The sequence below is a fragment of the Oncorhynchus tshawytscha genome, linkage group LG22 (assembly GCF_018296145.1).
Source record: "Oncorhynchus tshawytscha isolate Ot180627B linkage group LG22, Otsh_v2.0, whole genome shotgun sequence".
NCBI classification, from domain to species: domain Eukaryota; kingdom Metazoa; phylum Chordata; class Actinopteri; order Salmoniformes; family Salmonidae; genus Oncorhynchus; species Oncorhynchus tshawytscha.
Window position 1 is genome coordinate 9,668,854 of NC_056450.1, and position 17,919 is coordinate 9,686,772.

Here is a 17,919-nt window from a genome sequence, read left to right on the forward strand (position 1 = left end):
CAGGATGAAACCAAACTGAATATGCTAATCGATTTTTCTGCTGTTATTTGCTTTTGAATACTGTTCAATTTCTTCTGTTTTTTTTCTTGAATTTTCTTTCCCTCTCAATGTATTAATTAGCCCATACATATCTATATATACCATTATATTTTGTTTGTTTGTAATCCTGGTTTTGTAAATGATTTCTTTAGATGAGGTTTTGTTTTTTGAGGAGTTTCCCATTACTACGGATATCCAGAGAGAGAGACGAATCAGAATCCGAACTGGCAGACCTCGAACTGAATCTTCTTTCCAACTGCGCCGCTGGTGTTTTTTGGGCAGTTTTGCGCGCCGTAGATGTCAATGATAATCAACTCCGTAATGTTGTATTACAGTGACTAAAGTTGTGGATTTGTGTTGTTTATCAGGGGACTAGCATTCATCTATGTGCTTCCTTTCAACGCAACAAACGATGCTGTCGAATGGATAGTGTCTCAGTGCCAAAGTTAGCAACTCAACACACACTGACATGTAAAAGTATACACACACACACACACACACAGACACACACACACATACTAAACCTCGAACCTATAACAAATGTGCCATTTTGGCTTTGTTTGGTAGACAGAGATTGACAGTTGGCCGTAGCACATGGCTGTGGCACTTTGATATCTTGTTTTATACAATGCATCTTTATTGCCCAATATTGACAGTACAGTCAATGGCAATCTCATCTTATTCAGCAGTCATGCAATTAACGAACACAACGGAAATGTAGAGAACTATCATCATCAAATGCCTGTGAAACCCGAAGCACTATTTAACAACGTGCACAAGCAAACACTCGCTGACACATGATCAACACACACGCAGACACACGCAAGTTCAAACCAGGAACTTTTAGTGGCAACGACATGAAAACAGACTTCTCAGGGCTTCTCTGTTACTAAGGACCAAACCCTAGCGGCCGCCACGCTGTAGGGTGCGCTAGGAACAGGCAATATTTATGTGTGTGTATTTTTGACTCAAGTCAGTGGGATCTGACCAGTAAACTCCTAGCTCGGTGTACATAGAAGATAGATGACTGGTCTAACAAATGGCGTGGATGCCAGCCAGCCTGTTACCCTTTTCACACTATCATGCCAACCCAAACCAAACCAGTGCTGGCAGGGTTATTCTATTTTCACATGGTCCTTTCCAGCACAGTTCCAGGAACTACGGTGGGTGCAGAGCCAGGTCAGCTCTGTCCAGCTCAGTTTGGCTCGGCTCATTGGTGTGAAAAGCATCATCTGTCTCAGACCTGGCAATCCGAGAAACCACCAACTGCCTTCTCATCCGAAGCCATGACATCATCATGTCTTTGTAATGTTGTAGGTTTGTACCCCCGCTCTCTTGTCTTCTTCAGTGAAGTGGCAGGCCCCATGTGTCCTCCCGTCATTTTCTTCTTCTCTTGCCAACGTGTCTCAGTCAATATGTAACCAACGGTTCATGATGCAGCTGGCTACGTGTACATTCCAGAGTTTTGTACACAGTCTCGCTACGAAGATACAGTATATGAACAGGAGCGCAACAGACTCCTCCCAGCGGTAGAGAAAGAGGGCCTTACTGTACAGTTCTCTCTGAATGTGGCCCTCCTGGTTGGTTTTTGAGTGTGTGTACAGGCTTTAACATGTCTCCTCTGTCACCGGGTGGATGTTCTCTGTACGGCGCTGTGGCGTCACACAGGAGCGCTTGAGAAGCAGAGCCGGCGAGGTTTGATGACCTCGTTTCCTCTCGGCCTGCCCTGCCAGGCCGTCATGACGCAAACGTTGCGATTATGCTGTTTTGGTGCCGGTGTTCTCTGTAAAACATGGCCAGGGTATTGTCCAATCTTCTGTTCATACCAACTCTGTCATACAACGAAAAAGCCATATGAACTGTAAGGCACAATAAATTACTTTTGTGAGATTAATAACATATTTCCTTTGAGAAATGTCTCATTCTCTTAAAATGTGTTGTAACATTTTTTCCCCTTCTCAGTCGTGACACACTTGGATGCACTTATGACACCGATATGAATATTCCGTAAACAACCTTTCAAATGATTTGTTACCCAAATGTTTTTTTGATAGCCCCCGTTCGTTCCTTCACCAGCCGCGAGCCTTGCTCCTCAGTCCATTTCATTAGAGCTGAGCACTGCAATGGCGTCATCAACACAATGACTACCAATAGTGGGCGCTCTTGCACTTTAGGTACAGAGACCAGCCAGCCAGCCAGCAGTGTCTGTACACCAGCCCTGCATATAGGAAAGGACCGAGCAGGCACTAGTATTACCAGTGTGTTACAATTCATTCATGTTGCCTCCTACTGTAGACAGACGCAAACTTCCACTCCGTGTCCTTGGGACAGTGTTACAGTATACACTGAGTGTACAAAACATTAGGAACACCTGCTACTTCCATGACAGACTGACCAGGTGAATCCATGGTGAAAGCTATGATCCCTTATTGATGTCACTTGTTAAATCCACTTCAAATCAGTGAAGATGAAGGGGAGGAGAAAGGTTAAAGAAGGATTGTTAAGACAATTGAGACATGGATTGTGTGTGTGTGCCATTCAGAGGGTGAATGGGCAAGACAATGATTCAAGCCTTTGAACAGGTTATGGCAGTAGATTCCAGGAGCACCGGTTTGTGTCAAGAACTGCAATGCTGCTGGGTTCCCCCCGTTTTTTAACGCTCAACAGTATCCCGTGCGTATCAAGAACGGTCCACCACCCAACAGGACATCCAGCCAACTTGACACAAACTGTGGGAAGCATTGGAGTCACCACGGGCCAGCATCCCTGTGGGGCAACTCAATATTAGGAAGGTGTTCTTAATATTTTGTACACTCAGTGTATTATAGCCTCGACGGTTGTTGTTATTAATAGACGTAGACACTAGAGTGAAGAGTGCTAAACAGAGATGGGGGTTCTATCAACTATATGATTGCCATAATTAACTATCGTTAAAAATACAGCTCAATAAAGAGGGACTGGGGATTAGAATAAGGTCCATATATTATTAGCTGCTTTACACGGACTGAAGCTAAACGGCCTCATATATTCAACCCCAATAACACGTTGCTATGGGAACCCTGGGGCAATGGGTAGGAGTGTTGGGGTAGTAAGGGGATTTAAAGAGGCAGGCTGGTATTTTTTGCAGGGTTTCATCGCCACAATTTCCAATTATACTAGCCATGATCAGTCAATTGATGGTTGGAGCAGATATCCTCTCCAGGTTATTAATGGCGCAAAGCAACGACAAGTTTACAAGGAAGTATACAAGTGAAAAGTAAGAGGGATCGGGCGAATAAGAAGCTACAAGGATCGCCAGAAGGGAGAATGCCAGTCCACCCCAGGACGGAGGTTAGCAGTTTCCTTCTATTACCCGGAGAGCATACTGATCACTCAGAAGTCCTGGTAGAGAATCAATAATGAATCATCCTTCGTGAACCATACAGGAACTGGTCTGAATAGAGTAAACCAAGAACAGGGTTTGCTTGTGCTTGTTCTGAACATGGGCAATTTTGCATTGATTTCTAGACGTGCTTGCTCGGCGAGTTAAGATCACGTGGCTAGTGGCTACCAGCTTTCTCAGAGAGTAGGCTGGTCCCGTTCTGTAGCCAACTCTTCTATCGTCGTCATGCCTTACATACAGTGTATGGGAGCTGGCCTGAGAGGACAGAACACTGGTAGCGCTGTCTGCAACACCGGCCTGGGAGGACAGAACACTGGTAGCACTGTTTACATCACCAGACAAGACTAGCTAGAAGGAATGGAGAGTCAGATCAGAGTGTGTGATAAAACATTCAGGGGCTATGCGGACGTCCTGGAGCCATAGTAAAAGGGTGGTAAGGGACATGTCATATGCTAGGAGGGGATGGGGTGATTATGGGAAAGACTGTAGCCTATCACGGCTGGCCCGGAGGAAGGAGACGGGGACATAATCGGCATCCTTTCGTTACATTACATACGCAGCGGATGCAGAGTGGGTAGGGAGCAATCAAAAGGGGGGAAAAAAGTGAGGAGGGAAGGTTAGGGGAAGGTGAGAAACATTTGAAGATGTAGGGATCATAAATTTAACAGACAAGACAGACAGGGAGAAAGATAGAGAGAGAGGAGGAGGGAAGGGGGCCAGAGCCCTTTGCTGCAAGGAGGGGACTGATTTGGTTAGAGGACAACGCTACAAGTTGGCAAGGAGCTATTCAAGAAACGAAGGTACCACATACCAGAGTGAGGAGGGTCTGCTAGAAGGAACGGGGGGATACAATGGGGGAAATAAATAAACAAGAAAGGGGAGAGCAGAGGAAGAGAAAAAAGGGGCTGACAGGCTAGGGTGGCAGAGGTCATATGAGAGATGTGGGGGTACGTCCCAAATTGCACTCCATTCCCTACAGAGGCCTGGTCAAAAGTAGTGCACTACATAGGGAATAGGGTACCATTTGGCCTCATCTCATCGGAGATGTGTTCTAGCCTCTGGCTCTTCATATCTTTTACATTTCTAATTAAAAGCGATAAAGAGTGAGGGAGGCATTAATCCACCAGTGATTTCCCAGTTAAGGTTTTAGAGCAGGCCGTAAACCAGCCAGCCTGGCATCATTGATTTTATAATTAGCTACCGTCACCCTAGACTTGAAACGGGGGAGTGGAGTGATGGGGGGGTAGAAGGAGAGAGAACTGCAGGTAAAGAGGAGCAGGAGGGTAAGAACCGAAATGCAGACGGAGAGATGAGACACGTGTAACGAGCAAATTAGCATCAGAAATGTCACGCCCCGGAGGAAGCAGCAGAATTTTTTTGTAAAAAACATTTATCTTCCATCAAAAGACAAACACATCACACACAATTGATACACATACATGTTTATTTTATTACAGAAACCCACACAAACAGACAGTATATAGTATTTACCAAGAACTACTTTTTTTTTTTTTTCCCATAAGTAAGATGACCTCAACAAACAAACATACACACCAGAAAACCACTGGGAGCCTTATTGCAATGGGAGTAGGCAGCTGTCCTGAATAGAAGTTACACTACACACCCACGTAGCTCACAGTAGACGTAGACATAGAACTTCCCACGGAGGTCTAGATCTGACGACGACAAAACACCCGTCGATCTCAGTGCTACGGAACATTTGGTGCACATGCCAGGGCGTCAAAATCACTCACACCCAGGGTGGCAAACAGATGTGTAGTACTAAACTACACCACAGGTATAGCTCAACAGGTGCAGAGACGAGGGTACTCCAAAACGTATTGAAGCACAACCTTCAACTGAGCAGGATGTCCGTCGGCGCTGACAAAGTTGTTATTATGACGGACTGGGTTGTAATGTTACAGACGTCACACTTTTTCACTATGGCTTTTTACAACCCATGTGTGAGCAAACTGTTGTCCTGTATAGTGGCACCAACACCTCGACCCTTTGGACGAACTCTTCAACCCTTACCGGGACAGTCGTGATAGATAATACAGTTCAATTGACCCTCAGACAGAAAAATCAGGGGGAAAGAAAAAAGAAACGAGTCTTAAAAAAACGATGAGGAAATACAACACACGATGGTAATGATTGTGGATGAGAGACGACATGACACAAAACAGGATGAATGACGAGCGTCGCCGTGTCGAACGAAGAGCAACGTTCCGTTGCCAAAACATCTCCTATAGCAAAATAACAGAGTGCAGCCAATTACATATCGGCCAAGCAAAGTTGCCCCTAGCGCATTATTCTACCTTCGCTTTTAAACCCTGGCTTTAGTATTCTCTTCTTATTACACGTATCAACTCTGTAGCTTAAACTAAAACTTCATATCATTTCATTACGATATAACACAAGCGGAGTATTGGTAGAAAATCATGAAAAATGTATTTATTGACCCAGTAGTAATCTAGTCCAGGCCAGACTTCCATGAGCTATAGGAACAACACCCCATTACAAGTATTGCAACGTCGGTGTCCATAAATTAGATGATGTTATGATGAAATTCCTTCGTTTACCAATTTGTTCTTTTAGGTACAAATTTAAAATGGCTTCGTCCCTCTGAAGCAGGTCGTTTCTGTATACCGCGCACAGTGAATCTAGCGCATTACTAATGATCTTCTGGGACGTTCTAAACACACATTATTCTTGTTTTAAAACAACACCCCGCTTTAAGATTGACATCTGGTATCAAATACAAAAGTATTGCAGTGGCTCTACAGCTACCAGCATGCAGGAGCAATAGCTGTATGTTGCGGAGGATAGAATATTGGAAGTCAAATATATTGTGCAACAAAACAAACATGAGAGACCATCAAAATGTCATTCCTCTCGCCCTAATTAGTAGCAACCACCTTTCTAGAGTGTCTCTTCCAGTCTACATTCAACCTGATTGCCCTCCCCGACCTGATCGCCCTCCCCGACCTGATTGCCCTCAAACTGCCACCCTTTACCAGAAGCGTTTTCAACCGTTCTCCCCCATTTTGGACGCCTCTCTACCTTTGAGTCTCCTTTCAACTAGTACTACAACACCCCTAATAAAGCAGGAATTTAAATGTCTAATAATGAATAACAGAAAATGCTTATAATATAACATCTCAGGTTTTGAATATAAGGAGGAAAAACATTATACATATCTGTACTTTACAATGATTCTTCAAACAAAAGTCTAAGTACGTTTGAATGACTATTATTACAGTAGTCTGAAATGTTTAAAGTTGTCGCACCGACGGAAGGGTTCAAATCAACTTTTAGATTTGAAAAAGGAGACGGATACATTCACTCAAAATATCTTAATTACAGTGGCTGTCATGATGCCTCATAATAACGGCGTCATAAAAATGACATAACGCCGGTCGTAAAGCTCCCAACATCACTCCTCCTGCAACCGAAATAACCCTGTTGTGAAACATAAACTATTAAACATCTAACTAAGACTTAAATGTTTAAGCGCTTCACGCTTTAGAACGTCCACGAGAGGTCGTAACTATGATTTGAGCTGTCACGACCTGTTATGACAGGCATTATGTCATCCTTAGGACCATGTTATGTGCAGGTGCAGCACAACAGCCTAGAAGTCACACATCAAAGAAGAAGTTCATAGAAAAATGTAGAAGCAAATTGCATATTAACAGCATTTGTCAGAGAGGTGAGTTGTAGTGTGTGTGTGTGTGTGTGTGTGTGTGTGTGTGTGTGTGTGTGTGTGTGTGTGTGTGTGTGTGTGTGTGTGTGTGTGCGCTGAATACTGAATTAAAAGTAAAGAACACACTGACAGTGATGCTGTTGACTTGGTCCTGTAGCTCCGCTCTCTACCACTGAGAGGTATTAGCCAGGTCACTGGAAGAGAGGGAACAACGAAGAAAGGAAAGGGTGTGAACGATCAATCAAAATCAATAATCAATCGTGACCTTTATCGTCCCAATTACATTCGCGGTGGGGTCACGGAACAGCAGAACTGTAGAAAAGGAACACATACGAGAAGAATAGAAAAAAGCAGGCGAGAGAAGGAGGGAGGGAGAAATAGAGAGTGAAAGAGTGGGAGAGAGAGTGCTTTAATGATGCTGAAAATTGGCCCGTGACTCCAGTACTAGCCTGTAGCTAAATCATTGCTATAGCCAGCTGTCAACTTACCTGTCCCCTTGTCCTCCCATCTCTCCCCTCCTTCTCCTTCACTGCCCTCTTCCCTCCCTCGCGCTGCCTCCGTCGCACACGCTCCCTTTCTCCTCCCCTCCACGCTCCCTTTCTCCTCCCCTCCACGCTCCCTTTCTCCTCCCCTCCACGCTCCCTTTCTCCTCCCCTCCACGCTCCCTTTCTCCTCCCCTCCACACTCAACTTCTTTTACGACCCGATATTCAAAACGTCCATCTCTGAGAGCCATACTCAGCCTGTCATCATAAAAAAGCCCTCTGTGTGTGGGTGTGTGTGTGTGTGTGTGTGTGTGTGTGTGCGCGCTTGCAAGCTACCTGAGGACTGTGTCTGTGGTCTCAGGCAGCAGCAGGGCTGCCTCCTCTCCAGAGCTGTGTCCTCCGCACTGGTCGGTGTTATTCTCCTCCTCCTGCACACACACAGAGAGAGGGGGGGGGGACGGGACGACAGAAAGAGAGAAAGTTAAAGTGAGTGGTGAGGCATACACATGTAATAACCTAGCAATAAGGCCATAATAGGGAAATAAGGCACTGCACAGGAGCTCTCTAAGTGCCTTTCTGAGTTATACAGTTTATCGGTGACAGTTAAATGAGCCACAGCACTGGAGATAGCTGCATGTTATCAGCCTAAGGAAACAGCCTGGCTAATTGTACAATAATTAGTCGTGTGTGTGTGTGTGTGTGTGTGTGTGTGTGTGTGTGTGTGTGTGTGTGTGTGTGTGTGTGTGCGCGTGTGCATGTGCATGTGTAAGAGCATCTGATACCGTCTCTTACCGACTCAGAGCTGTGTGTTAGGGTGTCTCCGCCCGATTGCCTGGGCAACAACAGGGGAGCGGGCTGGCTGATGACGACGCCCCCTCGGGACAGGGACCGGGACATGTCTCTGGGGGAGGAAGGGGGGTGGAGGGGAGCAGGGAGTCAGGCTGGGCCTGTGGGTCACACAGGCTGTAGTGGGCAAGGGGGTGGGAGGAGGGGGGCTGCCTGCAGGGTTGGCGGGAGGGCTGCAGGGCCTCAGGGTTCTCATCCTCAGAGTCAGACAGAGGACTGTCATGGAGGCCTGTCAGACACACACAGAGTAGAAAACAACAGTGGTAAGTGATCGTCAGAGCAGGGCCAGGAGTTCTCCCTGACTGGGAAAAGCTCCTGGCTCTCGTCTCCACTTATCTCATGAAGTCATCTCAGATCCAAGTCAGTGTAGAAGTAGAATATCTTGTTTGGACAGCCCACAGATCAAATGAGTATCGTTGTACATGTATCTCAGTGCTAGGGTGTTTCCCACGGTGTTAGATGGGTTCCTTCACTCACTGGTGGAGGCGAACACCGCAGCGCTCCACTTGGCATCTGCCAAAGCCTCTCTCCTCTGTTCCACCTGACCCATGTACTCCATCAGGTCCTGTACAGAGCAGAGGAGGGCCGTCAAGAGACTCGTTTACACATAGACAAGTATTATGCCAAGACAACTCAGGTTCATCACCAAACGGACCTCCGGGCCTCTACACCTCTTGACATGTATAGAAATCTTAAGTCTCCGAAGTGGTCAGGGCTTAACAGTTGCTATGGAAATGTGTCTGTATGTGGAGAGGGGGAATGGTGGTTGAAGAGATGGAGGTACAAAGGTGTGGGTCTTGCCTGTTGCTCCAGCAGCAGCTGCTCCTTCTCCTTCTGGGCCACCCTCAGACTGGCCTTCAGCTCCTGGAGCTCCCTGCATGTCTCACCCAGCTGCACCTGCAGGGGGCAGTCATCAAAACAAGGAGTCACATACTTATATACACACACAGCCTAGCCAGCAGCACAGCGCAAGCAATTAAAGGGACGAGCGAACATGACCCAGCATGTTGTCAAAAACACGTCTCTTTAGACAGACGCTTTTATCCAAAGCGACTTAAGAGTCACGCGTTCATACATTTTTACGTTAAGGGAGGCCTCGGCAATGGAACCCCAAAACCACGGGACCGCAAGTGCCATGCTATACCAACTGAGCCGTACAGGACCAACTAGGCCGAGTGGTTTTCAATACCGTATAGCACGACACATGGAATGTCAGCATCCCGAGCCGAGCCACGAGCGTGTGTGGAGAGTTGATTATTTTTGATTTTTTTTTGTGTGTGTGTCTATTAATAGCTTGAAATGTCGTTTTGCATGGAGCCTTTGGTCTGTGGTACGGTAGGTGTTTAAGTCTTTACCCGGTTACAGTCCTTCTCTCTTCCCAGCTCCACTTCCACCTTCTCTCTCTCCATCCTCTCCTCCTGGAGCTTCATCTCTATCCGCTGGGTCTCTCCATTCAGCTTCTCCAGACGCTCTCTGGCCTTCTGCCATGTGGGGAGACACGCACACCGCTTAACCCAAGTCATGCTGCTGGGACATTCTGATACTTCAATTCAAAGTTCAACCGGAGATACTGGGAAACTGTGTATGGAGAAGACGTGAGGCTTTCCTAGTCGGCCGCAGCTGTCGCGTATATAGCGGAACAGAAAGAGGAGACCTTGGCACACGCATCCTTTCCAGCACAGTAATGCAATCTCTAGTTCCAATCGGAGTTGAGTATATTAGTGCGTTACAGTTGTCAGTGAGTGTTCTGTAGAGGTTGGCGTCTACAGTCACTATCATTGTGAAACGCTTTGACTACTTGAGTAAATCCAATTCATGTGATTAAAGTCCATCCATACTATGATCCTTGTCATTACCTCAGTGCTGCACTGCAGGCTCTGTCTCTCCTGGGCCCAGTGTGCTCTGGCCTCCCTCAGGGCCAGGCTGGCGTCGGCTAGCTGCAGGGTGAGCTGTGCCGCTTGGAGCCTGGCCTGGTGCAGCTCTGTCTGGCCCTGGTCCCTCTGGGCCACCAGGGCACACAGCTCTCCCTTCAGGCCCTCCCGGCCACAACGCTACGCTGGCTCATTACATCACCCCCAGACTGGCTGCCCCTGGATGCAGCCTACACCCCGCATCTCAGCCAGGGCTGTGGATGGGGCAGCATTGTTGTTAAGCTGTCCCTCCGCCTGATAGGAAAGACAAGAGGAGATGATCCAGTTCAGCAACAATAACAGGGTTTTCGTCAGACGACCAGTGAGGCCACGGGACATTGGGAACTTTCCTGTCACATTGTCTTTGACCAACCCTGCCACTCCCTCTCTAACCGCCCATCCCTATTTCTCCAGCCAGCAAAGTTTGCCATGGTCGCTAAAATAGCCTCAATAGCCTGGTTAGACGATGATGGGTGAGAACGAGGGGCCGCAGTGGGTACTGCCATTTTCCTGTTGCATTGTGTTCTGTTCAATCCCCTACATCCCTTTTATTAACTACCCTCGGGCCCTTTGTGGGTGGTGCCAGCCTCACCTCTTTCCGCTGCGCCGTACTCAGCCTGTATGTGAGGGTGGTGATGGTGTCCCGTAGCTGTAGGGCGTGTGTGTCTCTCTGGGCCAGGGAGCTCCTCAGACCCTGGAACTCAGCAGACAGACTGCGCAGCTCCCCCTCGGACTGCTCCAGCTTGAGCTGAGGAAGACACGTGGATGTAGGAAGAGGAAGAAGAGGGGGGTGAGGGGTTTAGGATCAGACATGATGGGTGGTTAGTGTTCGGGCCCAAAATGGCTGCTGTGCTTCACCCAGGTAGCATGCTACATGTTGGTAGTGAAAAACACCACATGTTGGTAGTGAAAAACACCACATGTTGGTAGTGAAAAACACCACATGTTGGTAGTGAAAAACACCACATGTTGGTAGTGAAAAACACCACGTTGGTAGTGAAAAACACCACATGTTGGTAGTGAAAAACACCACATGTTGGTAGTGAAAAACACCACATGTTGGTAGTGAAAAACAGCACATGTTGGTAGTGACAAAGCACTAAATAAATTCAAGCCATTATAGTACCTGCAGAACTTTCCTCTCTTTCTCCTCCTCCCTCCTTTGAACTGCTTGCTTCTTGGCCCTCTCCTTCATCCTACACACAGAGACGGGGGTTAGCATTAACCAGAGAACAGCGCAAGAAAAACAGGCAGGCCGATGGACAAAGAGAGATTAAGGGAGATAAGAGGATGGAAAGAGAGATCAAAGAGAGATTGAGGGAGAAAAGGGATAGAAAGAGAGAGATCAAAGAGAGATTGAGGGAGATAAAGGATAGAGAGAGAGAGATCAAAGAGAGGGATTAAGGGAGATAAGAGGATAGAAAGAGAGAGATCAAAGAGAGAGATTGAGGGAGATAAAGGATAGAAAGAGAGAGGTTGAGGGAGATAAGAGGATAGAAAGAGAGAGATCAAAGAGAGAGATTGAGGGAGATAAGAGGATAGAAAGAGAGAGATCAAAGAGAGATTGAGGAAGATAAAGGATAGAAAGAGAGAGATCAAAGAGAGAGATTGAGGGAGATAGAGGATAGAAAAGAGAGAGATCAAAGAGAGCGGTTGAGTTCCAGGGAGATCTGACCTCTCCAGTTCAGTCTCTCGTTCCAAAGCCTTCAGTGCCAGGGCTTTAATGTCATCCTCCAGCTCTCTGATTCGCTGTTCGCTGGCTGCTTTCATAGTCAGTATGGAGCTCTTCTCTTGAGCCAAGGCCTCTCCTGATGCCTCCACCTCCTGTGACAGGGAGGGAGAGAGAGAGAATCTACATTCTATACAGAGTACATACAGTATCCTGAGACTCCTTTGTAGATGGTGAAGCACATTTGACCTGTAAATGAACTGCTCCTGTTTTGACATGTGACATAACAGTAGAATGTACATCTGGGGTTGTGATCTTGTCGTTCTACGTCAAATCGCATTTTTTTACAAAGATAAGTGCTCATGACCAGACACCGGGGCTACTTGGACAGGATCAAATCCCCTTTGGCACGGACATTAATCCTGTCTTGTAATGTTACAGTACCTCCTGCCTCCTCTCCATCTCTTCCACCCTGTCTCTGCTTTCTCGCAGCTCTTCCTTCAGGTCTGCGATGTTCCTCTCCAGCTCCTCACACCCTCTGTCCCACGCCTCTCTTGCCCTCCTGTACTTCTCCCTCTCTCTCTCCTTCATCCTCTCGGCGGACTCCCGTGCATGGAGCAGCTCGGCTCGCTCCCGAAGACACTCTTGCAGGCGGCTCTGGAAGGAGAGAGAGAGAGAACATTAACTGAGTGCCTAAAAGATGATCCATTTCCATCCTCTGTCTCTTTGCAATTGACTATTGATTCTCACCTCTGCCTGTTCATTTCATCAACATTCGTTCACCCTCTCTATAACTGAAAGAGGATATGGACATCCCTCTACAGTACTCTTTCTCTCTCTCTCTCTCGCACCTGCACTCCCTCATGCCCACCTGCAGTAGCTCGGCCCTGGGTACGACCAGAAGCATGTCGGTCCCCCCCTCCTCTCCGTGGGCTCCTTCCTCCAGGGTGACCAGGTCCTCCAAAGGTTTAGGGGCGCTGAAGGTAAACTGGGAGCTGGCAGAGCACACCTCTCCCTTCCCATCCACGTACACGAACTGGTACTGCTGGGAACTGGACTTGGGCAGATAGGAGGCTGCAGGGGGGAGGAAGGGAGTGGGAGAGTGAAATGGTCAATGGATTATTGATCTAGATGTATACATGCTTATACTGCTAAAAATGTATTTATGGCCATGATTTCAGTTATGATGACATGTACACAGTGGTGTAAAGTACTTAAGTAAAAATACTTTCAAGTACTATTTAAGTCATTTTTTGGGGTATCTGTACTTTACTATCTATATTTTTTACAACTTTTACTTCAATACATTACTAAAGAAAATAATGTACATTTTCCCTGACACCCAAAAGTACTCATTGCATTTTTTTCAAATTCACACACTAATCAAGAGAACATCCCTGTTCATCCCTACTGCCTCTGATCTGGCGGACTCACTAAACACAACTGTTTGTAAACTATGTCTGAGTGTTGGAGTGCGCCCCATCAGTAAATTTAAAAAACAAGAAAATTGTGCCGTCTGGTTTGCTTAATATAAGGATGTCAGGCCCTGACCTTAGAGATCCTGTTATGTCTCTATTTTGGTTTGGTCAGGGTGTGAGTTGGGGTGGGTAATCTATACTCTTATTATTTGTATTTCTATGTTTTGGCCGTGTAGGGTTCTCAATCAGGGACAGCTGTCTATCGTTGTCTCTGATTGAGAACCATACTTAGGTAGCCCTTTTTTTCCCCCCCCATCTGTCTTTGTGGGAAGTTGACTTTGTTTAGGGCACATAGCCTTTAGCGTCACGGTTAGGTTCTGTAGTGTTTATTGTTTTGTTCTGCATTTTCCAAATAAAGAGAAAATGTACGCTCATCACGCTGCACCTTGGTCCTCTTCAACATCCGTGACAAAGGAATTTGAATTTATTGATACTTTTACTTCTGATACTTTACTATATATATTTTTTTACCAAATACTTTTACTCAAGTAGTATCTTACTGGGTGACTTTCCCTTTTACTTGAATTATTTTCTATTAAGGTATCTTTACTTTTACTCAAGTATGACGGTTGGGTACTTTTTCCACCTCTGCGTGCACTGTAGATAACCAACCTCTGTGACAAGTGGGCATAATCCTGAATGTGCTTTGACTACATCAGACGCCTGTCTCCTCAGTCCTCACCACAGACGATAAATGACCGTGTCAGTGATAGCTGTTCATCTCCCTGACACAACTCAATGACACAGCCGCTCTGCTCAGCCACCGAAAGCCAGGCAATCTGTAGTCACCTCAGCTAGCACTGTCACTGAGAGGACGGAGGACACTTTATACACAGTGTAAAGTCTGCAAGCTCCTGTGCTGTAATGTTAAAAGGACGCTTTTCACTCGGTGCTCTCTATTCACTCCTGACTGCCTTAGTGTAATGTATGGTTGGTTATTCAGTCTGGTCTGGTCTTTGTACCATTGTCTCTCTTGTCCTCATTACTCAACCTTCTACTTCTTAAAGGAATTCAATCAGAGTCGAACAAAGACTGGTTTAAATTCAAAACCGAGAGAGAGAGCGCAGGGTGAGAGAGCAGGGCGAGAGAGAGAAACAATCTGATCGTCTCCTTTCTGTAACACTATGTGACTTATTGAGTCGTGTCTCTGCTTTAAATATCAGTCACCAGCCTATAGTACCCTTCAACAGGGTCATTCAATTTACTGTGAGACAAATCCAAAGTTGGAGCGTTTCCTTACAGACCTTGGCAGAGTATGAATGTTGGGAAATAAAGACAGATACCAGCAGACTGTTGAATGGTCTCACACGTTTCGTGAGTGTGGATATCTATCTTTATATGATGACCCTGCAAGTTCAGTTAATGAACTTGGGGCGGCAGGTAGCCTAGTGGTTAGAGCGTTGGGCCAGTAACCAAAAAGGTTGCTGGATTTGAATCCCTGAGCTGACAAGGTAAAAAATATGTCATTCTGCCCCGGAACAAGTCAGTTTACACACTGTTCCCTGGTGGGCCGTCATTGTAAATATGGATTTGTTTTTAACTGGCTTGCCTAGTTAAGTAAAGGTTCAATGAAAAAGAAGAATAATGAATGTGTGTGTACAACTTTCTGAACAGTGCGAATGTTGACCAGGCACACTTTGTATGAAATAGAGGGAGGGTTCAAAGGGAGGGCCTAGTACCCTGGAAGTTAACACAGCAGTTGACATCTGTGCCCTCCTGGTAGCCTTCCGGTGCCAGGGCCCAAACAAAGGTGTGGTAGTCCTTCACTGACAACCATCCCACCTGAGGGAGTCAGACAAGGGGGAGAGAGACAGGGAGACATCAAAAAACACACACAAAAATATTAATATATACAGTAACATTTTTAAAAAATACTGCTGTGCATTTCACTTGATTTCCACTCCTCGGGGTGGGTTTTACTAATTTATCGGGTTAACCTTATACCTTGAAGAGTCCGACCCAGTCATGGCTGGCCCAGGTATGTTGCGAGGTGATACTGTAGTGGCATTCCACGCGGCTCTGAGGGAAGTAGCTACTACCCACGTTCCGAAACTCCACCCTCCAAGCCTTCTCCATGGCAACACAATAACACTGGTGAGAACCTGTGGGGATACAGGTGTGACGGAGAAAAAAAAGATGTACGTCACAACATTTCATTTGACAACGGCTATAATAAACACAGGTAGACACCAAACCCGAGACCTGTGCTTCAAACACTTTCAACTACATTTGATTGTGTTGTTTGGTACAACAGAACCAATAAAGTAGTCACAAAATGGTACACTTGGAAGTTGAATCAATCACACCTCAAATAACTTCCAACTATTTTCAAGTATTTGTCGAATGTACCCCGGGACCTGTTCAGATGAGCATATATGGAGAAGTAGGTGAGAGGTGACTGCTGTGAAGCAAACTGCTGAGTGAAAGAGAAAGAGTCGACTCCGGGAGTGTTTGTTCAGTGAAAGATGATCTCCTCTCAGTGACCATATGGAGGGCACCGAAAAGCATGGGGGAAGGGCACCCCCCAATAGTAAAATCTAGATGACAGTTAAGCCCATAACGACCATAACACATAACCACACACTACATGACAACAACACCGAGACTATTTATTACAGCCATTGCCCAACACCTTGTTGTTATTGTACAGCACTCTGTTTCTACTTTACCTTTATTTAACGAGGCAAGTCAGTTCAGAACAAATTCTCATTTCAATGACGGCCTAGGAACAGCGGGTTAGCTGCCTTGCTCAGGTGTAGAACGACAGATTTTCTTTAGCTTGTCCATTCGGGATTTCGATCTAGCAACCTTTCGGTTACTCGTCCACGCGCGCTAACCACTAGACTACCCTGCCGCTCACTCTAGTCACGTGTCGACATACATGTAGACCTACCGTTCACTTCTTGTTTAAACATCAACAGCCACGTGGGACTAGTATCCAGGCATAGACACAGTACCCAACAAGATATACATTTGATATATTTCACTATTGTACTGGCAGGGATAAATGATGACAGGTGTCAGTCTAAATCCCTGTAATACAATGCAACCTCTAACTAAATTAAGCGCATTGTATTAAAACAACTGCATGGCGCATTAGGCCTATATCTAACATTTCTGGCTAACATACGCTCCATATTACTGAGCTTACAAAAGTTTAAATAGTGAGAACTCTTGAGAAAGTGTATGAGGTAATAACACGTTCATAAACCATGTATAGCGCATTAATAAGCACAACACACACAACGTGCAGCCGTCAGTCTACTTGACACGAGCATTAATTCATGTTTGTGTTCTGTTTATTTTGTTAGAAATGAGCAAAAGCCCACAAACAATACAATCTGTGGTAATAAACGACTTATTCTATTATATATCTAAAATATCTCTAAACGTCAAAAAAAAAAAAAAAATAAATTACACCGCATGAGATTCGTGTCAAGACAAGGCCCACTAGCATAGCAGCTGCAGTCTCCAGTGTGCGCAATAATAGACTCCAGTGGAAAAAGAAACCCACGTTGTGTGCGCGACTCCCTTGATGCGCAAAAGCCAATAATCAGGACCATCGGGACCGTTAACCGATCTCGCCGTAGTGTAATGTATTAAAGAAAAGGTGTGCACCGTCAACAAATACCTGTACCAAATAGGACAATTTGCTCGTTTTCCTTTGTGTCCGTTTCTGCATAGGGAGAACTCTACGCAGATACAGATCGTCAGAGTTTATTTGACTGAAACTCACCTTATTCTGATCTGTTTGCTCTGCAGATTGTCCAATTGATCCGTCCCTATTTAGCTTAAAGGCAGACAAAGTCCATCCGTGTCAGAAAACGATTAAACGTTTTTTTAAAGATGCACAACGATGTCTCTTCGCTCTCAGCTGTTCCACTAACCTACAACAATAACAAAAACACACGCATCACAGTGGTGGTGTGTTTTGCTGTATTATGGGAACTGCTGTTCTTCATAAACTGGATGAAGCACAGATCTGAGGCTAGAAATTATAGGAGGAAAACTACAACCCCCGAACACAGAGGAGACGCTCAAAGGTCGGGTTACGGGAAATCGCGTTCTGTAATTTGATGATTCTCCGCGTCCATGGCTGGTTCATATTCTTTTCTCGCCGATTGCATTACGCACGCACTCTCATTGGTCATGTCATGGCCTTAATATAAACGGTCCTATTATAAAGCGCGACGTCATCGATGCGCAGCGGAAAACAACTCATCGGGTTTAATATGAATTGCTTTTGATGCGAGCAACCCTAATGCATTGCATTTGCGACAACAACGAAATGTCAAATTGCTGTAATACTGTCTATCATAGCTGCCTGCTCCCAACATGGTGTTGTTTAGTCCTTTTAAAATGAATAGCCTTTGATTTACTTGCCCATCTCCAGGAAAAACAGAAC

General features: G+C 45.8%; 1 protein-coding gene across 1 annotated transcript; it reads right to left on the minus strand.

Annotated features, from left to right (window-relative positions):
* Positions 1-4,847: 4,847 nt before the first annotated feature.
* Positions 4,848-17,431, minus strand: calcoco1a (calcium binding and coiled-coil domain 1a). Its single transcript, XM_042303694.1, is given in 17 exon segments — positions 4,848-5,667; positions 7,258-7,321; positions 7,948-8,039; positions 8,404-8,531; positions 8,534-8,686; positions 8,935-9,022; positions 9,259-9,354; positions 9,813-9,938; positions 10,314-10,508; positions 10,909-11,115; positions 11,494-11,563; positions 12,043-12,191; positions 12,481-12,693; positions 12,908-13,110; positions 15,194-15,296; positions 15,459-15,616; positions 17,251-17,431. Coding segments are annotated over 15 exon segments (1,983 nt in total). The 5' UTR covers positions 15,591-15,616; positions 17,251-17,431; the 3' UTR covers positions 4,848-5,667; positions 7,258-7,293.
* Positions 17,432-17,919: the final 488 nt, after the last annotated feature.